Here is a 27,023-nt window from a genome sequence, read left to right on the forward strand (position 1 = left end):
TGGAACTTCGGGATATCTGCAATGCTCTGATTCAGGCCTCCCCTCTGCTCAGGGATCATGCGGTCCAGATACAGTCGGACAACGCCAAGGCTGTGGCGTATATCAGTCGACGAGGAGGGACAAAAAGAGCCTGCATGTGAGAGGTGTCGAGGATTCTCCTCTGGGCGGACAGAAATGCAAGAGCACTGTCCGCACTCTTCATTCCGGGTGTGGACAACTGGAAAGCGGACTTCCTGAGTCGTCATAATCTCCACCCAAAGGAGAGGACTACACCTTCAGGTATTTCAACAGATCATCGACAAGTGGGGATGCCCACAGATCGACTTGATGGCATCTCGTCTCAACAAGAAACTTCGCTGCTATTGCTCGCGAACCAGGGACCCTCAGGCGAGCGCAGTGGATGCACTGACTTCGCCTTGGCCTTACCAGCTTGTCTATCGGTTTCCTCCGACTCCGTTGATCCCAATGGTGCTTAAGAGGATCAGACATCAAGGAGTGCAGGCAATCCTGATTGCCCCAGATTGGCCCCAGAGAGCTTGGTACGCAGATCTTATGGGCATGTCCGTAGAAGACCCTTGGCCTCTGCCAATAAGAAGGGATCTTCTTCAGCAAGGACTGTTTGCCTACCCGTGCTTACGGCGGCTTCATTTGACTGCATGGAAGTTGAGCGGAACATCCTAGCTCACAAGGGACTTTCCAAAAAGGTCATTGCCACCACGGTGCAAGCCAGAAAACCTGTGACTTAAATACACTATCAAACAACAGGTATGGTCCTTAGGAGAAGAAAAAGGACCAAAAAAAGCAACTATAGGCCTTTTCCTGGGCACACTTGATAAAATTATTGATATGATGAAATGTATTAAAAAATAACTTTTATTGATCTATACTTTTAAGAAAAAGGGCGAGAGCTGGCATCAATAATTAGAGAGCATAAGTGTTAGCCAGTACCAATGTACCTATTATAGGCGAACAAATAGGTGAGCGAAAATAAAAAAATCCTCATCCATAGAGATAATTCATATACATCCTCTATAATCAGGAATTTGTATAAATAAGGTCACTACCTCGACTCCGATATGATCTGACAATTGTTATTGGCCTGAGATCCGGTTGATAGTGGGTCCCAAATTGCTATAATTGTTGGAGAGTAATTGATGCCAGCTCTCGCCCTTTTTCTTAAAAGTATAGATCAATAAAAGTTAATAAATTTCATCATATCAATAATTTTTTCAAGTGTGCCCAGGAAAAGGCCGATAGTTGCTTTTTTTTGGTCCTTTTCTTCTCCTAAGGACCATACCTGTTGTTTTATAGTTGTCATAACTATTTTTCTGGAGCACCACCAACCATTTGCTGAAGCTATTATTTAAGTAGGCATTTATGTTGGTTTAATAACAATACTTCTAAATTTACTGAATTGAAATTGTTACATTCTGTGCAGATTTATCTCTTTTTGTTAAATACACTATCATCATATCTGGAGGAGATATGTTTCCTGGTGTGAGGAACGCACATAGCCTGCAGAGTTCCACTTGGGGAGGTTTCTCCGTTTTCTGCAGGCTGGTGTGGATAAAGGCTTACGTCTGGGTTCCCTAAAAGTCCAGATTTCAGCTCACAATCTTCTTTCAAAAGAAGTTGGCTGTGTTGCTAGAAGTTCAGACTTTCTTGCAAGGGTTGCTTCACATACAACCTCTGTTTGTGCCACCCATGGCACCTTGGGATTTGGATGTGGTGTTGTAATTTCTACAGCCCTTCTGGTTTGAACCTCTGATCAGAGCCGGCCCTAACCAATATGATGCCCTAGGCAAGATTTTTGCTGGTGCCCCCTAGCACCGCCGCTAGTTCTGCAGGAGATGCCTGGCATGAGTCAGCTGGTAGCTCTGCTAATGTCAGGTGCCTTTTGTTTATAAAAATGCATCTTATTTGCATTACTATGTGGCTAGGATGCACAAGCAGCTTCTGCTGATTAAAATGATATGCAGCATGCCTATATTCTGTGTGTGACTGCGGCTATATCTGCATATGAAATGCTACATTACAGCATACTTGCCTACCTGACCCTCTCCATGAGGGAGAAAATGCTCTGTTCCTGGACTCTCCTGGTAATGTATGATTGCCATCACCTGTGGTGAGCTAGATAATTGATAAGAAAGGTGTTTCACCACAGGTGATGACAATCATACATTACCAGGAAAGTCCAGGAACAGAGCATTTTCTCCCTCATGGAGAGGGTCAGGTAGGCAAGTATGCATTACAGCGATTTCCAGGACTACACTGCAACGTAGCATTTTGTATGCAGATACAGCCGCAGTCACACACAGAATATAGGCATGCCGCATATCATTTTAATCAGCAGAAGCTGCTGGTGCCCCTAAGCATACCAAATGCCCTAGGCAATTGCCTAGTTTGCCTATGCCTAAGGCCGGCTCTGCCTCTGATGACTGTAGAAGACAAGTACCTCACGTGGAAGACTTCTGCTAGACGCGTCTCGGAACTAGGGGCCTTATCGTGTAAAAGTCCATACTTGGTCTTTTACGTGGACAGAGCAGAGCTCAGGACTAGGCAGCAGTTCCTGCCGAAGGTCATCTCTGCGTTCCACTTGAATCAACCTATTGTGATCCCATCAAGTTCTGGCGCTTCTGCCCCTCCGGAGGCATTGGGTGCTGTGCGAGCCTCGAAGATATATGGGGGTAATTCAGAGTTGATCGCAGCAGCAAATTTGTTAGCAGTTGGGCAAAACCATGCGCACTGCAGGGGGGGCAGATATAACATGTGCAGAGAGAGTTAGATTTGGGTGGGTTATTTTGTTTCTGTGCAGGGTAAATACTGGCTGCTTTATTTTTACACTGCAATTTAGATTTCAGTTTTAACACACCCCACCCAAATCTAACTCTCTCTGCACATGTTATATCTGCCCACCCCTGCAGTGCACATGGTTTTGCCCAACTGCTAACAAATTTGCTGCTGCAATCAACTCTGAATTAGGCCCTATGTGAAGAGGACAGCTCGGACCAGAAAGACTGGTTCCTTGTTCGTGCTACATGACGCACAGAAAAAGGGTTGCCCTGCTTCAAAGCAGTCCACTGCTCATTGGCTTAGGCTTACTATTCAGCAGGCCTATGTGTAGGCAGCCTTACCTGTTCCACAGTCTCTGAAGGCCCACTCTACAAGATCAGTGGGGTCTTCCTGGGCGGCTGCCAGTGGAGTCGCGGCCCTGCAACTATGCGGAGCTGCTACCTGGTCGGGGAAGAACACCTTTGTGAAGTTCTACAGATTTGATACCCTGGCCAAAGAGGATACCCAGTTTGGACAGGCAGTGCTGCAGATGTCTCTGCATATTCCCGCCCGTTCTGGAAGCTGTGGGACATCCCCATCGTACTGATGTGTCCCCAGTATCCCTTATGGATGCTAGAGAAAATAGGATTTTAATACCTACCAGTAAATCCTTTTCTCGTAGTCCATAAGTGATATTGGTCGCCCGCCACTGTGCGGTGACTTTCTGCAGGTTGTCTTTATATGGTTACCTGTTCAGCTGTTTGCTGTTGTTGCCAGCCATAGCTGGCCAACTTATGTTGTGGTGTGCTGGTGTAAAATCTCACCACTATTTATGTTCCTTCTCTCAAGTATGTCCTTTCTCTTTCGGGCACTGTTTTACCTGTAACTGCCTGTGGGAGAGGGCATAGAGGGGAGGAGCCAGCACACCCAGTTGAAGAAATTTAAAGTGCACTGGCTCCTTTGGACCCTCTCTATACCCATCATACTAATGTGTCCCCAATATCCCTTATAGGCTACGAGAAAAGGATTTATCGGTAGGTATTAAAATCCTATTTTCATGTACATCTTTAAAATGGTTAGAAGTGTGGTACTTTACATTGTAGACAGTACCACTGATAATTATGTTTGGAAGACAGGGAGTGCATGTAGTGGCAGTGACTGTCTTTGCCCTTTCTTTGTGCTGTGATGCAGGAAGTGTGTGAGCACCTGTCCCTCGGGGTATATGGCAGAAGTTGCTGGCCGGAGATGTAGGCGCTGCTACAGAGGGTGTGATATGTGCTTTGGGCGAGGGCAGCACCAGTGCAGCTCCTGCAAGAGAGGATTCTACCTTCAGCCGGAGATCAGCTCCTGTACAACGTCCTGTCCAGCAGGGGCTTACGCCGATGAAAGTAAAGATTCACACTCTGTAATTTGTATTGTTTCCTCTTTTGTGCTTGTAAATAAATGTTCTCAGTTCCTTCTAATATCTAACAATCACCCCTCATCGGGTCATTCCATGTCAGGGTTTTGTGTACCAGGGCTTCTGAGCCAAATCTCTACGTTTTTGCCTTGTAATATGGATTTTCTCCAACTTTGCACATGCTCAGAGTAGGTGAAGTGAAATTCACGGTTAAATTATCAATGATAAATTATTGTGACTAATTGAATAGGGGTCTTTCATGATTTGCAATCAAAATCCCATTATTTTTCTTTCATAGCCTTTTAAAGTATCTTTTTAAGATTCAATTTAAACAACAAAGGGACATAACTCATCTGCCTTAAGTTGATAATGCTAATTGAACCCACTTTTTTTTTTCTCTTGCGTCCTAGAGGATACTGGGGTTCCATTTAGTACCATGGGTATAGATGGGTCCACTAGGATCCATGGCACGTTAAGAATTTGATAGTGGGAGCTGGCTTCTCCCTCTATGCCCCCCCTACCAGACTCAGTCTAGAAAATGTGCCCGGAGGAGTCTGTCACGCTGACGGAAGCTCCTGAAGAGTTTTCTGCATTTATTTTCTATGTTTGTTATTTTCAGGCAGGGCTGGTTGGCACCAGACTGCCTGCTTCATGGGACTTAGGGGGGGGGGGAAGGGGAAGCGGCCCAACCTCTTGAAGGGTTAATGGTCCCGTTCCCCTGCTGACAGGACACTGAGCTCCTGAGGGAACTATTCGCAAACCCCACCACGGTGAGCATACATTCCTGCAGCACTCCGCCACCCCCAACAGAGCCAGAAGAGTGGTGAGTACTGAGCCGGCATCCCGGTTAGCGGCGTGCAAGCCATTATGGCGGCACGTGGCTACGGAGACACACGGCTTCTAAACGGGGAGGAATGCGTCTCCAGACACGGCACACAACTGCGTCTCAATACACTGTACACAGTACGCAAACTGGCAAACATAGCCTTAAAACGGATCTCCATGTTGAGCACAAAAATTCCCTCAGCCAGTATAAACAAAGCAGGATGACCGTGCGCCATTGAAGGGGCGGGGCTTCACTATGAAAGGATCCAGCAGCCCACCAGCGCCATTTTCCCTCTGCAGTGGACACAGACGCTGACTGAAAGGGACGCGCAGCTCCTCCGGTGTGACTCCAAATTACCTCAGTGGTACCAGGGGGTCATAACGGGGGGAGCGACTATTAGTGTACTAAGTTCCCTATCAGGGTACTTAGTCTGCGACCCGGCTATGTTTGGCATTAACGGTAAGGGCGTGGTGGGGGGCTGGCTCCAAACAACTGTGTCTCCCTGAAGGGCTCTTTGTGGGTTACTTGTGCATAACCTTTTCCTGTGTGTGTGCTGTCACATTTACATTATGTCAGGCAAAGAGTGTGTTTCTTGTTCAGCAGAGTGTTCCTCTTCACAAGGGGGCTCACTACTGGGTACTCAGGGTTCACAGAATAGCGGGGCTGAACCGGAGTAGGTTAATTCTCTTAAAGGAATGATCTCCACTCTTTCTACAAAATTGTCCCGCAATGAGAGAGATGCAATACTTAAGACAGACACTGGATGAGTTTCAGGACAGAGACTCAGTCCCCAAAACAGTGTCTCAATCCCCTCCCATTTGTCTGCAAAAGTTATCTCTGGCCCATATCCTGCAGTCCGACTCTGACAGGTCAGACATGGAGGAGGGTGAGGTGGATTTGGAGGGGGGGATGCGGCTCTGTCACAGGGAATAGAGGCTCTTATAGAGGCTATGTTCTGCATATTCCTGATAAGGTGTCAGAGGAGTGTGAGGAATCTTATTTTAATGTAAAAAAGAAGTCCTCAGTCACTTTTCCTGCGTCAAAGGAATTGAATACCCTGTTTGAAGAACCATGGGTTAATCCTGATAAGAAATTTCAGATCCCTAAAAGGTTGCTCTCATCTTTTCCTTTTCCTTTGGAGGATAGGAAAAAATGGGAAAATCCACCGATAGTGGACGCATCAGTCTCTATGCTGTCACGTAAAATTGTATTGCGTGTTCCTGGTGCAGCCTCCCTGAAAGACATAGCTGATATGATATAGACCCACTATTCCATGTGCGTGGATCACAAAAGCCATTGCAAAATGGTCATGTAACCTAATTGAGGGGTTAGATTCCTTGTCTAGGGAGTATGTTGTTTTACTCCTGCAGCATATACAGGACTCTGTGAACTTTATGGTGAAAGTAAAGAAATAGGCTTGCTTAATGCACGCACCACCGCTATGGCAGTGTCTGCACGCAGGTGCTTGTAGCTACGCCAGTGGACTGCTGATGCCGACAACAGGAAAGTCGTGGAAGGCCTACCATTCACAGGAGAGGTCTTATTTGGAGATGAACTAGACAAATAGATCTCCACAGCTACTGCGGGTAAGTCTACGTATCTTCCTTCCGCAGCCCCCCTAACCAAGAAGACTTAGTCAGCTTCTAAGTTGCAGTCCTTTTAGACGGCCAAGTTCAAGGGCAAATCCAGAGGTGCTTCTATGTCCTCCAGCGGCGCAAGAGGTAAACCACACAAACCAGCAACTGCCAGTGCTCAGGAACTGAGCTCAGGCTCTGCTTCCTCAAAGCCTTCAGCATGACGGTGGACCTGGAAGGCTGTCAGGTGGGAGCCCGACTACAGTTCTTCAGTCAGATCTGGTCAAGTTTGTGCCAGGATCCCTGGGTCATAGATCTTATTTCCCACAGCTACAGACTGGAGTTCCAAGAGCTCCCACCTCACAGATTCTTCAAATTTGGCTTACCAGTTTCACAAGAGGCAAGTATAACGTTTACAGCATGCCATCCAAAAGCTGGTACAGACTCAAGTCATTGTTCCAGTTCCACCTCATCTGCAAAACAAGGGGTATTACTCCAACTTGTTTGTAGTACCGAAACCGTACGGTTCGGTAAGACCAATTTTAAACCCGTACTTACGAGTGTTCAAATTCAAGATGGAGTCTCTGAGAACGGTGATCTCAGGTCTGGACTAAGGGGAATTCCTAGTGTCTCTGGATATCAAGGATGCATACCTTCACATTCCGATCTGGCCGCCTCATCAGGCTTATCTACGGTTTGCACTGCAGGACTGTCACTACCAGTTCCAGGCCCTGCCATTTGGTCTCTCCACGGCACCGAGGATGTTCAACAAGGTGATGGCAGAGATGATGTTTCTACTCCGCAAACAGGGAGTGAACATAATTCCGTACCTGGACGATCTCCTGATAAAAGCACCATCCAGGGTAAGGTTGCTGGACAGCATTGGTCTCTCAACCAAACTCCTCCAGGATCATGGGTGGTTTCTGAACCTTCCGAAATCTCACCTAGAGCCAACACGGAGGCTCCCATTCCTGGGAATGATACTGGACACGGAGTCGCAGAAAGTGTTCCTTCTGTTGGAAAAGGCATTGGTAATCCAGTCGATGGTTCGGGATGTCCTAAAGCCAACACGGGTATCGGTGCATCTTTGAATTCGCCTTCTGGGGAAAATGGTGGCCTCTTACGAGGCACTTCAATACGGAAGGTTTCACGCAAGACCCTTCCAGCTCAATCTGTTGGACAAATGGTCCGGATCGCATCTTCATATGCACCAGAGGATCTGACTGTCGCCAAAAGCCAGGATCTCCCTTCTGTGATGGCTACAGACTTCTCACCTCGTCAAGGGTCGGAGGGTCGGAATTCAGAACTGGATTCTGTTAACCTCAGACGCAAGCCTCAGGGGTTAGGGAGCAGTCACTCATGGGGTGCAGTTTCAAGGAAGATGGTCAAGTCAGGAAGTCATCCTTCCAATCAACAACTCAGGGCCATATACAACGCCCTTCTGCAGGCCTCACATCTTCAAGATCGGGCCATTCAGGTCCAGTCGGACAATGTGACGGCAGTAACGTACATAAACCGACAGGGCAGAACGAAAAGGATTTACCGGTAGGTAATTAAAATCCTATTTTTGCTCCAAAAAAGGAGATTTATGTTAGACTTACCATGGTTAAATCTTTCTGCGAGGTACATTGGGTTCCACAGGGAATACATCGGGGTGTAGAGATGGATCTTGATCCAGAGGCACCAACAGGCCAAAGCTTTAGACTGTCCCAGAATGCATTGCGGGGCCTCCTCTATAACCCCGCCTCCAGGCACTGTGAGCTCAGGTTTGTTAACTAGTTCAATACAGAAGCAGGTAAAAGAGAAGGCAGATGTTAGTCACATAGAACCACATTCTCACGACCGGAGAAGGGACTAGCGGCTAATGCCATACAAACCCAAAGAAGCTAAGTGAGTCAGGGTGGGCGCCCTGTGGAACCCAGTGTACCTCGCAGAAAGAGATTTAACCATGGTAAGTCTACCATAAATCTGCTTTTCTGCAGCGGGGTACACTGTGTTCCACAGGGAATACATCGGGGATGTCCTAAAGCAGTTCCTCAAGGGAGGGGAAGCACCTTAGCGGGTATGAGAACCCAGTGTCCAAAGGAAACTTCCTGGGAGGTGGAAGTATCAAAGGCATAGAACCTAATAAACGTGTTCACTGAGGACCACGTAACCACCTTGCACAATTGTTCTGCGGACGCGCCACGACGGGACGCCCAAGAGGGTCCAACAGACCGAGTAGAATGGGCTTTAATAGCAGCAGGAGCTGGGAGTCCAGCCTGCGCATAAGCTTGTGCAATCACTATTCTAATCTATCTGGCCAAGGTTTGCTTATTCGCAGGCCAGCCATGTTTGTGGAAACCAAACAGTACAAAGAGGGTATCTGACCCTCCTCATAGAGGCAGTCCTCTCCACATATATACGGAGAGCCTGTACCACATCCAAAGACAGCTGTTTGGAGGACAATTCAGAAGAGAAGGCTGGAACCACAATCTCTTGATTAAGGTGAAAAGAGGACACCACCTTAGGTAAATAACCAGGGCGAGTTCTAAGAACTGCTCGATCACGATGAAATATCAAAAAGGGTGGACGAAAGGACAAAGCGCTTAAGTCTGACACCCTTCTAGCAGAGGCAATAGCCACCAGAAACAGGACCTTAGCTGTGAGCCATTTACGGTCCACTGACTCAAGAGGTTCAAATGGAGACTCTTGCAGGGCATTCAAGACAACAGACAAATCCCATGGAGCCACAGGAGGGACATAGGGAGGCTGAATCCGCAGTACGCCCTGAGTGAATGTATGAACGTCAGGAATAGACGCAGTTTTTCTCTGAAACCACACCGACAAGGCAGGTATATGAACCTTGAGGGAGACCAGACGAAGTCCCAGATCCAGGCCTTGTTGCAAAAAAAGTACTAAACTTGGAAGCATCGTAATTGAAGCAGCACAACAGGTGAAGTAAGAATTCCAGACCCTATAATAAATCCGTGCAGAAGCCAGTTAGCATAGTTTGAATAACCGACTCGGACATACTTTTGGCCCTCAGGAGTGCAGTTTCTAGGGCCACGCCGTCAAAGCCAGTTTGGCCTGGTCTGGGTAGATACAAGGGCCCTGAACGAGGAGGTCTGGGTGTTGAGGAAGTAGAAGAGGACGCTCTATCGAGAGACCCTGCAGGTCTGAGAACCAATACCGTCTGGGCCACGCTGGAGCGACGAGTAGTAGTATTCCTCCTTCTAGCTTGAACTTCCGTAGTACCCTGGGCAGAAGTAACACTGGAGGGAACATGTAAGGCAGCCGAAAGTTCCATGGGATTGCCAGTGCGTCCACGAACGCTGCTTGAAGATCCCTTGTTCTTGATCCGAAGACTGGAACTTTGTGATTGTGTCGGGACACCATCAGGTCCTCATCTGGTAGACCCCACTTGTCCACTAGGAGTTGAAAGACATCCTGATGAAGACTCCACTCTCTGGCGTGTACATGCTGACGACTGATGAAATCACCTTCCCAGTTGTGGACTCCAGAAATGAACACTGCCGATATTGCTGGCAGATGGTGTTCCGCCCAAAGAAGGATTTTTGACATTTCCAACATTGCCATGCGGCTTCGAGTGCCGCCTTGGTGGTTTGTTTGCCACCGTGGTGGCGTTGTCTGATTGTACTTGAACAGGCCTTTTCTGTATCAGAGACAGTGCAAGAATGCAAATGTTTATCGGGAGGAGAGATTCCTCCTTGGTCCACCATCCCTGGAGAGAGTGTTGCTCCAGCACCACGCCCCAACCCCTTAGACTGGCGTCCGTAGTCAGTAGGACCCAGTTGGGGATCCAGATGGGATGGCCCCTGCTCAACTGCTGGTCCTGTAGCCACCAGCTCAGTGACAGACGCACCTTCGGAGTCAAGGAGATCATTTGAGACCTGATCCGATGGGGCAGGCCATCTCACTTGGAAAGGATTAACCTCTGTAGAGGGCGGGAATGAAATATAGCGTACTCTACCATGTCGAAAGCCGACACAATGAGGCCTAGTACTTGCATCGCCGAGTGTATCGACACCGTTGGGCGAGAGAGGAAGTATCCAATTCTGTCCTGAAGTTTCAGGACTTTCTCTGGAGACAAACAGTCTTTGGCTGTGTGTGTCCAGCAGTGCCCCCAGGTGCACCATGCTCCGAGCAGGGACCAGCAAGAACTTTTTCCAGTTGACGTGCTACTTGTGGGCTTGTAGGAAGCGTACCGTCAGTTGCAAATGACTGAGGAGGACATCTTGGGAGTTTACCAGGATCAGCAAGTCGTCCAGATACGGCAGGATCCTGAATCCCTGATGAGACAGATGAGCCGTCATCACGGCCATAACCGTGGTGAAGATCCAAAGGGCCGTGGCCAGTCCAAACGGCAGAGCCTGGAACTGATGGTGAAGGTTGCCAATAGCAAACCGCAGATATTGCTGATGCGATATGGCAATAGGTATAGCAGATAAGCATCTTGTATATCCAGGGATACCATATAATCTCTGGGTTCCATGGCCAGTACAATCGAGCACAGCTTTTCCATACAGAACTTGGACACTCTGACAGATTTGTTCAGTGATTTAAGGTTGAGTATAGGCCGGAAAGACCCACTGGGTTTTGGGACTAGAAACAGGGTCGAGTAGTATCCTCCGCCTCTCTGGGACAGGGGTGCCGGCACTACCACTCCTGTATCCAGGAGGGAACGCACAACCAGGTGTAGAGCTTGCGCCTTCAACTGTTCCGAAGGAATAACAATTGTGCAGAACTGGCAAGGGGGACTTCTCTTGAAAGAAATACTAATTAACAATTATATAAAATATAATTATTGTAATAAGGCGCTCTAAAATGGCTAACGAATTATCAAAGCCAAATCACCTATGTATACCTAGATATTAGTGCAGCAGCTCACAACAAAGTATTCTGCTGTACTTAATAAAACATGGTAAACAAAAGAAAATAGTATCCAAAGGGAGCACTCCTATAAGGTTAAATTTGCCAAAGGCAATTTATTAATTAATGCATATAATATACTTCTAAAATATAATAATCATAAAATAAAACACAAGTTAAAATTAGCTCTGTATAATAGCACATCAATAACAGCACACAGAACCGGCTAAAAATTCCGATAGATAGATAGATAGATAGATAGATAGATAGATAGATAGATAGATAGATACACAGTAAGTCCGGTACACAACCCCTTTAAAGAGCATACAGGATGGAAGAAATGGTGACACTCAGAAATAATTTAGACGACACAGCTGATGGTTTGGTCGACGTTTCAGGGACACCTCCCTTTTATGGAAAATGATGGTTCACTTTTAAATTACTAAATATGTCAGGAAGGTGTCCCTGAAACGTCGACCAAACCAGCGGCTGTGTCGTCTAAATTATTTGAGTGCCACCATTTCTTCCATTATTTATATATATATATTCTCTCAAATTCTGAGGGCGCACAATGGACAAATTAAAATATAGTAATTAAAATTCAACCAGCAACCGTATACAAATATTAATAAAATTTATTGTACATTGAAATGGCTGCTTACCGCTATGTATGTTGGTCTGTCTCGGACCGGCAAAAGATGACAATTGTCCGCGTAGCGGTAAGAAGCAGCGGCCCCAGGGATTGCACCTGAAGTAGCTGAAGACAGCATCTCAGTTCTCTGTAGATGAAAGGGAGAAATATGCTAGTGGCGAATCTCTGGTTACCGGAGATGTCAGTGAGTGTGCTGAATGGCTGACAGGCAATAAAAAGGGGTCCTTAATGTGTTTCTCTGTTACCCTAACACAACGGTTTCATCAGAAGGTGAAAGAGACTGCGCACCCGTGAGAGACGACTTCTTGCACCCATGCATCTGAAGTGGTCTTTAACCAGACCTGGGTGAACTGCAGAAGTCTGCCTCCCACCCTGGGATTCCCCAGGGGGAGTCCCGCCCCGTCATGCAGCAGGCTTGTCTTGTTTGGAAGCAGGCTGACGGGCAGCCCAGGATTGTTTTGTTTTGGGCTTAGTTGTTTTGGGAGCATGAGCTCGTCTCTGGTATGTCTGACCTTTTGCTTTCACTTGAGGTCGAAAAGAACGAAAAGTAGTACTCTTTGCCTTCTGTGCAGAAGGATTACTATTCGGGAGAAATGCAGTCTTCGCAACCGCTAAGTCAGTCACAATCTTATTCAGATCTTCCCCAAATAGGATGCCTCCCTTTTAAAAGGAAGTACCTCCAATGTCTTTTTGGAGTTTAGGTCCACCTTCCATGACCTTAACCACAGAATTCGGCGAGCCAGGATGAACGTAGTCGATGCCTTGGCCGCTATTACACCTGCCTCAGAGGACGCCTCCTGAATATATTGGGAGGCGGTGGTAATATGAGACAGATATTGTCTGGCAGTGTCAGATATATCCTGAGGCAGCTCATCCTTTATTCACTGAACCCATGCTTCAATTCCTTTTGCGGCCCAGGAGGCTCCTATAGTGGGTCTATGGGAGTCCACCGTCTGTGAATTTTCACACTTGTTACACAACTCAGCAGGGAGAGGATAATGAGCTAGAATCTTTTTAGACATGGAGAATTTCTTTCCTGGAGAAGACCAGGGTTCCTGATGTATGTCTACTAAATGGTCAGAATGCGGTAAGACTACTTTAGCTACCTTCTGACGTTTAAAGTTATAAGGTTTCTTAGACTCAGTAGGGGGATCTACATCATCGATTTGTAGAATCAGCTTAATAGCCTCCACTAGGTCAGGGACATCAACCTGAGTTGCAGGTTCCTCATCAGAAGCAACTGTATCAGTGTCTGACGGATCAGTATATTCCCCATCCTCATCAGAAGTATCATCTGAGATATTAGTGGATTGTGAGGAGGAAGCAGCCCGCTTAGATGACCCCTTTACCCCAGAGGGACGTGGGGTAGGTTTTTGTCTAACCAAAGATTGATTACATTTTTGTATCTGGGTAGACAGAGCATCCGCCCAGGGCGGATTTACCAGAGGGACTATATGTGGCTGCAATGGCACAGGAGGTCCCATAGGGGGCGTAAGGTGTGTCACAAGCGTATTAAACTTAGTAGAGAACACCGCCCTCGGTGGCTCCTGATTGGCTACAGGAGCAGCAGGCTGACTGGCAGATGTATGGCACACATTATACAGACCATCCTTCAAAACTTCCCCCTCAGGCAAATCCTTGGCGCATGTGTTGCATGATGCAGGAGCGTCCGTGGATTTCCTGCTCTTTGTGGTAGACATTATAGTGAATATAACCCTAGAGCGTAAGAGTACGATACAGCCAGACAAATACAATACCTACAAATAAATCCCCTATTTATGTGACAGTATATACAGGACACAAACCTAGAATAAATGCGGTATAAGGTGACTGAAATACACAGTAGAATACACTTAACTGTAAATACTGCGCAGCACTATATATTAGACCAGAGGTTCTCAAACTCGGTCCTCAGGGGCCCACACAGTGCATGTTTTGCAGGTCTCCTCACAGAATCGCAAGTGAAATAATTAGCTCCACCTGTGGACCTTTTAAAATGTGTCAGTGAGTAATTAATACACCTGTGCACCTGCTGGGTTACCTGCAAAACATGCACTGTGTGGGCCCCCGAGGACCGAGTTTGAGAACCTCTGTATTAGACCCTGACTCACCTAGTCCTTTAGGGTACAGAATACAGTGATATCTGTAGCTGGGATACACTGAAACTGAAATCCACACAACAGATACAGGCACACACAGTCACAGTGACAATGCAGATAATTATTTTAGTCAGACAAAACTGCACTGGACTAGTAAGTAAGTAAAAAAAAAAAAAAAAATATATATATATATATATATATATATATATATATATAAACACTGCGCGGTCCAAGACTGGATGTATATATCAGAATACTCGTACAATATATTCTGGTAGAGGTACACTTTTGTTCTTAACTAACACTGTCTTAACATGACATGTAGAATACTTAAGTGACTGTAAAATCACAGCGCTAATGAATCAGGCGGATTTACAGAGGAGACCTTGCCCTGCAGCCCCGGAAACCAGTCACAGCTACTGTGAGAAGATGACACCCAGAGTCTCAGTCAGGGAGTGAAGGAGAGTGTGAGGCAGCTCCAGGGTGGGAACACCAGCAGTAGATGGTGCCTGGAGCTGGGGGAGGGGCTACAGGTCAAGCGCCTTTTCCCCTATGCTGGTCCTCACCGGAACGCAATTTAATGGTGGGTCCCGCCTAGGGGACCCTCTTACCTCCTCCCTTAGTAGCAGCCACGTGATCCAGGAGAGCATCTGCGGTGGTGTGCCTAGGATCTGGAGTGCCTCCGCTGCAGTTACACAGGAACAGAGCCAGCGGGAGTATGCGACGCCACTGGGGAGGTGATGGAGCCGCAGCACAGTATGTCACACTGACATATGAAGTGCTGCAGCCCATGAAGTCTTCTGAAAAGCTTTTTATGGGCTGCCTGGCGCAGCCACCCTGTTAAATGACGTGCTTCATGCAGGCACCAACTCTAAAACTGAACTCACAGTGCCTGGAGGCGGGGTTATAGAGGAGGCCCCGCAATGCATTCTTAGACAGTCTAAAACTTTAGCCTGTTGGTGCCTCTGGAACAAGATCCATCTCTACACCCCGATGTATTCCCTGTGGAACACAGTGTACCCCGCTGCAGAAATTAAGTATGACATAAAGGAATGTATAATGCAGGTCCGTAACTACGTGTGTGCCTGGCACACAGCGCAGTCGCCCTGAGGGCGCAACTGGCCGCATCTCCGTTCCCAGGGGACTTTAGTCAGCAGCATTGTAAAGAGTCAAAATGACTCATTATAAGCCGCCTCAGCGAGGTGAGGAGCAGTAGCTCCGGAGGGAGAGGGACTCAGGAGCCATAGCAGCGCACTGTAATTGGTGGCGGCGCCGCTGCAGCTGTCCCTCTCCTTCCACATAGGCTGGCCGCCGCGACTGAATGCTGGAATGCGCTTTTCTCATCTAGTAGGGTTGTCTTCGAATAGTCCATTTATACCCTTCCTAAGTGCTCTATTCAATAATTGATTAATTGCCGGCGCCGTACTTCCGGATTCTAATACTGGAAGTTGCGTTCCAGTGACCACTTACTGCCTTCATTTGCACCTTCCTTGCGTTTCACAAGTATTGTCGGCGCCACATTTCTGGGTTCTCCAACCGGAAGTTGTATATATTCGTTCCAGTGACCATTTCCTGCCTTCTAATAAATACTGGTGCTCCTTACTTGTGTTCCACTGAAGTTATCGCTCATATTTAGTAATTTAAAAGTGAACCATCATTTTCCACAGTTGCTGTGCAAGGTCCGTTGACCATTTTAAAGGATCTCATTATTCTTGCCCATAAACAATAATTTCATTCAGTGGTAACCGTGAGCTCCGTTATCCATTTTGGTTAAGGGATCCAACAATCTTTGCCCAAACAAGAGACAATACCAGGACACCCACCCTGACCAAACTAGGTGGTACTTCGTATTCCCATCCTGTCCATCCCTATTACCCGGGTGGGGTCCTGGATGTCTCATGATTCATTCGAGGGTTCCCAGATATTTTCAGACATATAGAGAAAAAATAGAATAAATGAAGGATTAATAATCAATTAAAATGTAATTAATTAAAAAGCCAATCCATATGTTAAAATACATATATAAAACATGTTATAAAGCTAATCCAGGAACCACCTCAACTCAAAATCAACATTATGTCACTTGGGTTTTAATGTATCAAGGTCATAGATCCATTTCATTTCACTTGTGGCGAGGTGTTTCTCTAGATTTTTATTTCTCCAGTTTTGTTTAAGTTGTTGTAGCAGCAAAAATCATTTGATGTGATCCTCACATTTGTTATGTTTTATACTGAAATTACACCAAAAAAAAAATCCTGTCGACCTAGAAACCCTGTCGACCTTCCAACCCTGTCGACCTATAGTGGTCGACCTAGACACTGTCGATCTAATGATCCACACCCGTTATTTTGCAGATAGGGGGGGACTGCTTAGATACTGGTTAGTTCCTGCCTTTGGAGAACTTCTGTTTGTGGGGGGAGCTCAATGTATAGCAGCAGTGAAGTTCAAACTTGAATGTTCATGTTTCTCATGAGAAATGGAGGTGGCTCCTCCTAGTGGAGACTTGCTTTATATCAACCCTGCTTTTGCACGCTCCCAGGCTACATTTATATTTTCTTTATTTTCTCAGTAGTTTAAAAAGGAAATGTCATAAAACAGTTTGCTGCACTCTGCTAATCGGGAGAGTCTAATCCTTTATTCATCTTGTCGTTGTGGTCCTGGAGTCTTACTTGGATTTTGCAAAATGACTTTGCTGCGATTTATGTTTTTATACTTTTTATTTCTTAAGGTCTCAAGAGATGCCTCAAGTGTAACCCCAACTGCAAGAAGTGTCTCGGGTTCCCCGATAAATGTGTTATCTGCAGAGATGGCTACAGGTAAGGGCCCAGTTTTGTAAAGTTTTTATAGAGTAGGTTAGAACCCAAAAATGATACAGAAAGAACTAATCCCAAACATTGGAATCTCTATGCAGATGACTCATTATGGAGTAATAAGATACGTTTAGGTTTTACACTGTAACATTGTTCGTAGAGCATAGTCTTCCCTTATCTAGCACAAACCACTATTCATACCACATCTTATGCTGGCTGTACATGGCCAGATAAAATGCTGTCAGACAATATTAGGCAGATAGCCCAGATAACTATAATATATTCCCAGCATTCGTGTAGAAAATTGTGCTGTCCTAGAATTAGCATATCATTACAGAATGCCCAGGGATAAGGCTGCCAAGTCCTTGTTCATAGGAAGCATTTGGTAATACCGTATGCTTATCAGACATCTAATTGGTGGTCAAAGGACTGGAAGATCGTGAAGACAAAAGACGCAAAGTGTCATTCAGCATTTACAGATTAGTGTTCTTGTGCCTGTGTTTATATGCACTTGTTATTGAATATCATTGTAGGTTTCTATTAATAGCAGAGTTCAGTTGTCGTTTTTATGCAAACATTTGTCTCTACTGTGCACGTCTTGTGTGCATGACCTCATTATGGTTCTAGATATTTTGTGGTGATACAGGATCGGACTATAGTGGCTTGTAGTTCGAGTCCTTATAGAAACTTTTGAGATCTTAAGGACATCACATCCAGTGCCGTAATTAGGCATTTTAGCGCTGTGTGCAAGAAGCGACATTGGTGCCCCCCCTCCCCTTCCCCATGTAAGATAGGGGCAGTGCGCGCCATAGGCGCGCGAAAAATATATAGGGGCGTGGCCACCAAATAATAGCAATTCATACTATGGTGCACAGTATTCTCCATTATTCAAATTACGCTGCACAGTAGCGCCACTACACCAGGTAGAGCCCCTTTTATACATTACAGCAGACAGCGTCCCCCTTTTTACACATTACAGCAGACAGTCCCCCTTTTTACACATTACAGCAGACAGTCCCCCTTTTTACACATTACAGCAGACAGTCTTCCTTTTTACACATTACGGCAGAAAGTCCCCCTTTTTACAAATTACGGCAGACAGCGTCCCCTTTTTACACATTACGGCAGACAGCGTCCCCTTTTTTACACATTACGGCAGACAGCGTCCCCTTTTTTTACACATTACGGCAGACAGCGTCCCCTTTTTTACACATTACGGCAGACAGCGTCCCCTTTTTTTACACATTACGGCAGACAGCGTCCCCTTTTTTACACATTACAGCAGACAGCGTCCCCTTTTTTAACATTACGGCAGACAGCGTCCCCTTTTTACACATTACAGCAGACAGTGTCCCCGTTTTTACACATTACGGCAGCCAGTCCCCCTTTATACACATTGCGGCAGCCAGGCACCCTTTTTACACATTACTGCAGCCAGTCCCCCTTTATACACATTGCGGCAGCCAGGCCCCCTTTTTACACATTACGGCAGCCAGTCCCCCTTTTTACACATTGCGGCAGCCATCCCCCTTTTTACACATTACGGCAGACAGCGTCCCCCTTTTTTACACATTACGGCAGACAGCGTCCCCTTTTTTAACATTACGGCAGACAGCGTCCCCTTTTTACACATTACAGCAGACAGCGTCCCCGTTTTTACATATTACGGCAGACGGTGTCCCCCTTTTTACACATTGCGGCAGCCAGGCCCCCTTTTTACATATTACGGCAGACGGTGTCCCCCTTTTTACATATTACGGCAGACGGTGTCCCCCTTTATACACATTGCGGCAGCCATTCCCCCTTTTTACACATTATGGCAGCCAGTCCCCCTTTTTACACATTGCGGCAGCCATCCCCCTTTTTACACACTGCGTCAGCCAGGCCCCCTTTTTACATATTACGGCAGACGGTGTCCCCCTTTTTACACATTGCGGCAGACGGTGTCCCCCTTTTTACACATTGCGGCAGACGGTGTCCCCCTTTTTACACATTGCGGCAGCCGGTGTCCCCCTTTTTACACATTGCGGCAGCCAGTCCCCCTTTTTACACATTGCGGCAGCCAGTCCCCCTTTTTACACATTGCGGCAGCCAGTCCACCTTTTTACACATTGCGGCAGCCAGTCCCCCTTTTTACACATTGCGGCAGCCAGGCCCCCTTTTTACACATTATGGCAGACGGTGTCCCCGAGAGAGAGAGAGAGATACTTACCATCTCCCCTCCCTTGGTGCAGGCAGGTGAGAAGGTGGAGGAGGGAGGGGGACTGGAGCCGCATCCCAGCATCCACAGCAGCGCCGGGCAGCCAATACGGAAGGACAGGGGACTGCTGCAGCGGCGCTTACTACCAATGAAATAGCGCTGCTGCGGCTCCAGTCCCCCTCCCTCCTCCTCCGTCTCCGCTGCCCGGCGCTGCAGCTCTCCTCCCCAGTGCGGCGGCGGCGCACAGCGCAGACTTCAGAGGCGGCATGTAATGAGTCAATTTGACTCATTAAATGCCGCTGGACGTGCGCCCTCAGGGCAACTGCGCTGTGTGCCAGGCCTACTTGGCACACACGTAGTTACAGCCCTGATCACATCTCTGTACATAATTGTATTCCCTTTATACAAGGGATTAAATGTTCCAAGCCTTGTGCTACAGATGTTGTTAACTTTTATGTTAGGTTATTACTTTGGTCATAAATACTCAAATTATGTATTAGTTGCTAACTTGAGATGTTTTAGTTTTCAGGTTTACGCAGTATATAGAGGTTTTACTTAGTAACTTTAAGTACAAATATTTACTAAATAAGCAACAGTTTGATTATATTAAAACAAAACAGTTGAAATCACTCAAATATCATAAAAGAAGCACGTTTAATGTTTCTGTTGGCACCTGGAATTCTTCACACCACATACTGTGTTTTATAAAGCACAATCATCACATTTATGCAAGATAAGCTCCCAGTACACATCCACTTAATAAAGGGTTGGAGACGTGAATCATTAGAACATGTATGTGCATAAATCAGCCTATAAAGCTAAATGGGATATACAGAAAAAAGTAGACCTAAGCTGAAGCCAACAGCAGGTCTTGGGTTCTCTAGGGTTCTCTGGCTGACCGGGTTTTTCTGAATGCCTTGTTTTCTGAAAGCTATCAGTTTTGATCTTTGCCTGTAATATATAATTAAGATATATTTTGGTTCTTTCCTTTTGCAGGCAAGGTCAGGAGTTTATTTCCATTTATTATGCTTATAATCTGCTAAGGAGACTCATAATTAGGTGATATTTAAATATAGCAAACACGAGCTGGTGTCATCTGATGATATTCAAAATAGGCACCAACTTCACAGAGCAAGAGCAATGTTGTCAAATACTCTGTCACTTACCTACTTACCAAATTAGAGTCCTCAAACAAATCAGTCTCCTAGTGAGATAATGTAACCCACCATATAAGTGGCTGTGATGCCAATTATATAAAGCTTTGGTCTGAGCCCCTCCCCCATCCCTCTGTCCCCTTGTGAAGTGGTGGTGATGTAGAAATGGTGTTTCCATGAGACTAGATGTTCTTACTTTCAAAGAAACACATTCGCTTGAACAAATATTTTCATCTAGCTGAGTAAATAGGTAATCGAGTAGTGGTCTTGAAAGGGCTGCCTGTGTTGGATTGTGGGTTGATGTATGAGGCATGCAAGTAGAAGTCTTAAAGGCACAATCTCCTTTGCCAGTGTCACAGGGATGCATTCATTTCTGTAGTTTTCTACTACTGGAGGGAATGTAAAGTGAAGGTCCCATGGGTCAGTTCTACATATCGCAATAATATGTTAATGGGTTCACACAGGAACAGCAGCATAAAGTACACAGAATTATTACATCAGTCAGATGCGATGACATTTTTATGCAGTCACTTTCTGTATCTGCCTTCTGGATTTCAGGACCCCTGGTATGAACAGCGGTTTTGTTCTCTGCACACTCGAGTGGTCTTCTGTTCAGCGATACAGCATTTGCTAGTTTTGTTGGATTAGTATTTGTTCCAGAAAACTGCTCTCCAGCTAAGCAGTGATAATGGAAATGACATTACTCTGGCAGATGCCATCTGCCCCTTACTCTAACCCTCCCCCCCCCCCCCCCCCCCCCAGCACAGCCTAAACCTAAACTCCCCACCCCCCTCCCGCGGCTTACATACCTTGTGGCATGGTCTCTCCTCTTTCGGGATTCCGTCTGTGTGTATTCTGATGCTGGGATGGTATCTGCTTTCAGAATAAGGTCGGTATTCTGTCTGCCGGGATACCGACAGCCCGGATCCTGACTGCTTCCTCTTACTGTGACCTGGCGCAGTACATCACATGGTTTATGCTACGCTTCCTTCTTCTCGACACCAGTAATGTTGCTTGGACTACAGTTGTGTTGGGTCTGATGTACACCCTAACTGAGGTGCTGTCACATTGAGATTTGTAGAGATTTGTAGTGCCACACAGAAAGAATAGGGTATGCAGGTGCACTCTTCAAACTTTACTATTACGAATTGTCATACATTTACAAATTTAACATCAAGTTAAAGTGAGGTTCTTTGCATAGTTTTGGCTAAAAGTATGCAAAGAACCTCACTTTTACTTTGTTATATTGCAAAATATATGACAATTCTTATTAGCAATGTTCGGAGATTGCACCCGCATCCCCTGTTTTCTGATGTCATTTGCTTAGATCTATGTGGGGGATGTCCACTTCTCCACTGTTTATGATGCTTGTTACTAATGGCGAAGTTGCAACCACTCATTCCTGTCATTTTATAGATTGTATGTGATATAACTATAAGCGGATTGGTTGCTTACGGGTAACCTCTCCACTTGTCCACTGTTTAGAAGTCTTCACATATCTTCCCCTATGTCAGTAAAGGACATCTGTCTTATTCACTTGGACGTAGAAGTCCTGAATTATGTCTTTGCTGCAGGTGACAGTATAGCTATTGCTGTTTTTTTTATTGGAACTATTTGGAATTTTAATTGTGCTACATAAATCTATTGTAATCCATTTTCCAGTACATGATATTGTTTTCATTTTGTATGATTAATTTAACATGTATTGTGCAGCATTGCCATTGGTGGGGAGTGTAAAATAACGTTTTATTAGTCAACTTGCCCATCTCCTAGTGTAAGATTGAAAAATAATTTGACAATTACTCAGTAGGTCTGTCTGCCGTATTAATAACACAAGCATATTACAGATGCCGCGATAAGTATTCTGACAAACTACACTTTGTATAATTTGATTTGTTATATAATACTTTTAATTGAGACATCACTGTTTAAATAGTTTGCAGCAAACTTACTGTGTTTCATGGGTTTACGTATGTACCCTGAAAGTTACCTATAGAAATATGTAGGAAATGTAGTCTTCCCACATCAGTTTTCAAGAATCCTCATATCCCCGTCCTGTACTGCTCCTTCCTACCACAATCCCACTGGCCTTTCCCATACAGTGACATTGGGCCTAATTCAGAGTTGATTGCAGCAGCAAATTTGATAGCAGTTGGGCAAAACCATGTGCACTCCAGGGGGGGCAGATATAACATGTGCAGAGAGAGTTAGATTTGGGTGGGGTGTATTCAAACTGAAATCTAAATTGCAGTGTAAAAATAAAGCAGCCAGTATTTACCCTGCACAGAAACAAAATAACCCACCCCAATCTAACTCTCTCTGCACATGTTATATCTGCCGCCCCCCCTACAGTGCACATGGTTTTGCCCAACTGCTAACAAATTTGCTGCTGCGATCAACTCTGAATTCCCCCCATTGTTCTCACTGAAGGCAGCCTTGTCCTCAGTTGCACTTCTACACAAGTGAGCAGGTTACTGCTTCCATAGATCTCTTACTCTATCTGACACTTACTATAAATAGTCCACCTTAATGGCTAAAGGTTACACATTTGTAAAGTTGTCTTTTTAAAGAGGGAATATTCACTCTCCCCTGTTCAAACCATAGGGCTGTGAGCAAAAATCTGAGTTGGGCAGTAAAAGGGGCCGCAAGGGGTGCGTGTTCGTGTCGCTGTCTACACACAGCAAACGGCACCTCTCACCCTTCGCAGGGAATTGGATTGACCCCGTTCAATAGCCCAGTCAGAGCCCAGACTTCTGCCCCATTGAAATCCTAAAGAGGGCTGTGTAGGGAAGAGAGGTAGAACTGCAAAGACCAGGTGTGCGAAGTTGATCAGTGTTGTTCAGAAAGACTCGCTGCACTAATAAGTAAAAGCTGCTTCCACAAAGTTTGGTGGAAGGATGTATATACTTGTGCTACCAGGGTGTTGTACTTTATTTTACCTTATTTTATCTCATTGGCTTTTTGTTGATTGCAAGGTCACATTAAAGGTGAATAAAGGAGTGACCTGATTTATCGTAATTTCAGGCTTTACATCACAAAGACCTGCAATGTCAATGAGGATGTGTAGAATATCTATATCTGTGTAACGTCACAATACAGTACTTGCTACTTATAGACCAGGGAGGGATTCAGTTGCTTAAAAACATTTACAGAAAGGAAATCAAATGTCTGTGCCAGATTACCACCCCATGGTTCCTACGGCAGGGGTACAGGTGTGTTCCTTACCCCCCATAGACTGTTCCAGCCATAATAGGGATGTAGTCAGGATCCCGGCGGTCAGAATACCAACGCCGGGATCTCGACCTCCAGAATGCCAGCAGCGCCGCTACAGCTATTCCCACTCCTGGGTGTCCACGACATCCATGGAGTGGGAATAGAACCCGTGGGAGTGCAGCGAGCCACAGAGCTTGCAATGGGCTTTGTCGCCTCTCCCCCCCTGCTTGCATTCTGGCGGTCGGTATCACGGCATCTGCATTTGGACCGCCGGGATCCTGTACCCAACCCCCATAATCTTCACACCATAGTGACAAGGATTGGGACAGGTCATATATTCTTACTGCCCCAATACCTGAATGATTCCACATAGAATGCAAGTACTTATCTGTAATACATGAAAGGTAAGTTGTGTTGCATTGAAGTGACAATGAGCGCACATGCTGTTAAGAGAAATATTTTTACAATGTGTTTGTGTAATGCTAGAACAAGTCTTCTGATAATGGCATGCGTCCTTGATGTTCCGTATGATGCCGTTATGAGGACTTGGCACTGAAAAGGCCTGTAATGAAAAGTATGTGTTGGGGGGGGGGGGGGGGGGGGGGGGCATGCATATCATCTGTAGTGCTATTTGTGCGAGCCAATAGGTGTCCTCATTAGTACCTTGTGTTCTAGCGACATGTCGTAGACTAACATTTTTTTTTTTTTTTTAGTCTTTCAGGTTCAATGTGTGTGCCAGAGTGTGAGCCAGGGACTTTCTACAATATGGCTTTCATGAAATGTGACAGGTGTCACTCATCTTGTCATTCATGTGTGGGTAAGACCTATATCTGTTGTGTCCAGTTCATACAGCAATTGCTGGCACCTCCTAATTATGTTGCAGTCAACTTCTAGCCTTAAGTGGCTTAAAATGGTTATGGACGGTTGCAGCTGTACAGTATATTGCCGCAATTCCCATCTGGTGAGGGGTGACATATGGGTTAAAGTTGATCGGAAACAAAACCACTTGTTCCGTCTAATAGTGTAAATTATCTTGGGGGGCTGTAGGTTGTTTTCTAACACTAAGATATCAGTTGAGAGCAGACACTGTCAGGATGTCTTCTGTTACTCCCACATCTTTCTCAACCTGCAGTCACAATCTAATATAATCGTCGTTACTATGCACTGTACAATTCTCTGGATAAATTGCAAAAACTAAAGGTGCATACACACGGAGAGATTTTGGCTATGAGAGATTTTGACTAACTTTTCCCTTGAACTGGCAGTAGGAGATTTTGACTAACTTTACCAGAGATTTTGTCTAACTATGCAAGAGATTTTGGCTATGGGAGATTTTGGCTATGGGAGATTTTGACTATCTCATTTAAATAAGGGGATGAGTGTCATATATAGGACGATTTTACAGGGTGGCTGGTATTTAAATAGCTGAAAGTTAAAAAAAAAATTTGCGTGGGGTCCCCCCTCCTATGTAAAACCAGCCTTGGGCTCTTTGAGCCAGTCCTGGTTGTTAAAATACAGAGGAAAAAATGAGTAGGGTTCCCCCATATTTAGACAACCAGCACCGGGCTCTGCGTCCGGTCCTGGTTTAAAAAATACGGGGGACAAAAGACATAGGGGTCCCCCGTATTTTCCAAACCAGCACCGGGCTCCACTAGCCAGGGAGATAATGCCACAGCCGGGGGACACTTTTATATTGGTCCCTGCGGCCGTGCCATTACCCCCCCAACTAGTCACCCCTGGCCGGGGTACACTGGAGGAGTGAGGACCCCTTAAATCAAGGAGTCCCCCCCTCCAGCCACCCAAGGGCCAGGGGTGAAGCCCGAGGCTGTCCCCCCCATCCGTGGCCCGGTGGATGGGAGGCTGATAGCCTTTCAATAGTAATATTGTTCTTTACAGGAGGCCTACAGGTCCCAGCAAGCCTGCCCCAGCATGTTGGCACTTGGAGAACCATAAGTGCCAGCATGCCCGGACATAAAGGGCCCGCTGGCACCTGTAGTCCACCTGTAAAGAAAATATAAAAAAAAACCACAACACATTCTTTTAAAAATCCTTTATTAAACTGGGTCTTCACCTGGGGGCGGCGGCCTTTAAGCTCTTTTGCATGGCCGCCGCCTTCCCAGGGCTTCCGGCGTCTTCACCTGGGGGGGGCGCCACCTCCCCAGGGCTTCTGGGGTCTTGCTCCGGCGTCTTCACCTGGTGGGCGGCGGCTGCTAAGCTCTTTTGCATAGCCGCCGCCCATCCAGGACTTCCACGACGTCTTCACCTGGGAGGCGGCGGCCTTTAAGCTCTTTTGCATGGCCGCCGCCTTCCCAGGACTTCCAGCATCTTCACCTGGTGGGCGGCGGCTGCTAAGCTCTTTTGCATAGCCGCCGCCCATCCAGGACTTCCACGGCGTCTTCAGGAGCTCTTCTCCGCTCCTCCTCCGCCGTCGGACTGACAGCCGCTGCCTCGCGCTGACTTATATAAGTCAGCGGGAGGGGGCGGGGCGATGACGCGGCGAGCCGTGATTGGCTCGCGGCGGCCATCTTGAATTTCAAAAATGACGCTGAGGCGCCATTTTTGAAACTGGTACCGCTCCGCTGCCAAACTCTGCAATAGAAAGGTAAATTTCCCCCGCCCGCACCGCTGCCGCAACCCGCCGCCGCCCGCACCGCTGCCGCCCACACCGCAACCCACCGCCGCCCACACCGCCGCCGCAACCCGCCGTCGCCCACACCGCAACCCGCCGCCGCCCGCACCGCCGCCACAACCCGCCGCCGCCCGCACATCGCTATCGCTGGGAAAAATCGCTGGCCTCTTAAAGTGTTAGCGATTTTGACTAACTTTTGCAGCGACATAGCCAAAATTGACTTGCCTGCACTGACTATTTTTCCCAGCGATAGCGACCTAGCGGGGACGCGCATCGCTATCGCTGGCTGTGTACACACGGAGCGATCTGCACTAACTTTCTGAGCGATTTTGACTATATAGTCAAAATCGCTCAGTTATATCGCTCCGTGTGTATGCACCTTAAGACTATTATTGGTATTGTTAGTTATATAACACTATTTGGCCATTCACATCAGTCCCTTCCCAAGTGGAGCTTTCATTATGTTTCCTACCACATGTGTGTACACACATGTAGTAATACTTTTATTTATATAGCACTCTTTCTCCAATAGGACTCAAGGCACTTAACAAAATAACATAATACAGTACAGAAACAATGAAGAACAGAAAAGTTTTCAATAAAATACAGAGAGTATGGAGATATTAAAGGGACAGTAACGGAAATGCTTGAGTAAACAGGAAAGTCTTGAGTTCATTTTTGAAGGATTCTTTAGAGGGGGCTTCTCGAACTGTATGGGGAAGAGGATTCCATAGAGTTGGAGCCACATGGATAAAAGCTCGACCCCCATTTGTGTATCTGGCACCGTAGGAGCATATCTGGCACTGCTGGAGGAATATGTGTA

The 27,023-nt window shown here is 46.3% G+C and overlaps 1 protein-coding gene across 1 annotated transcript in view; it reads left to right on the forward strand.

Annotated features, from left to right (window-relative positions):
• The window catches only part of PCSK6 (proprotein convertase subtilisin/kexin type 6), a 353,524-nt gene that overhangs the window by 320,452 nt on the left and 6,049 nt on the right, over positions 1–27,023 (forward strand). The window contains exons 16-18 of the mRNA XM_063925653.1: positions 3,964–4,160; positions 16,923–17,010; positions 24,285–24,388. Of these exons, the coding sequence (XP_063781723.1) occupies positions 3,964–4,160; positions 16,923–17,010; positions 24,285–24,388 (389 nt within the window). The remainder of the gene's footprint in view (positions 1–3,963; positions 4,161–16,922; positions 17,011–24,284; positions 24,389–27,023) is intronic.

Source organism: Pseudophryne corroboree, chromosome 6, assembly GCF_028390025.1.
Source record: "Pseudophryne corroboree isolate aPseCor3 chromosome 6, aPseCor3.hap2, whole genome shotgun sequence".
Classification (NCBI taxonomy): domain Eukaryota; kingdom Metazoa; phylum Chordata; class Amphibia; order Anura; family Myobatrachidae; genus Pseudophryne; species Pseudophryne corroboree.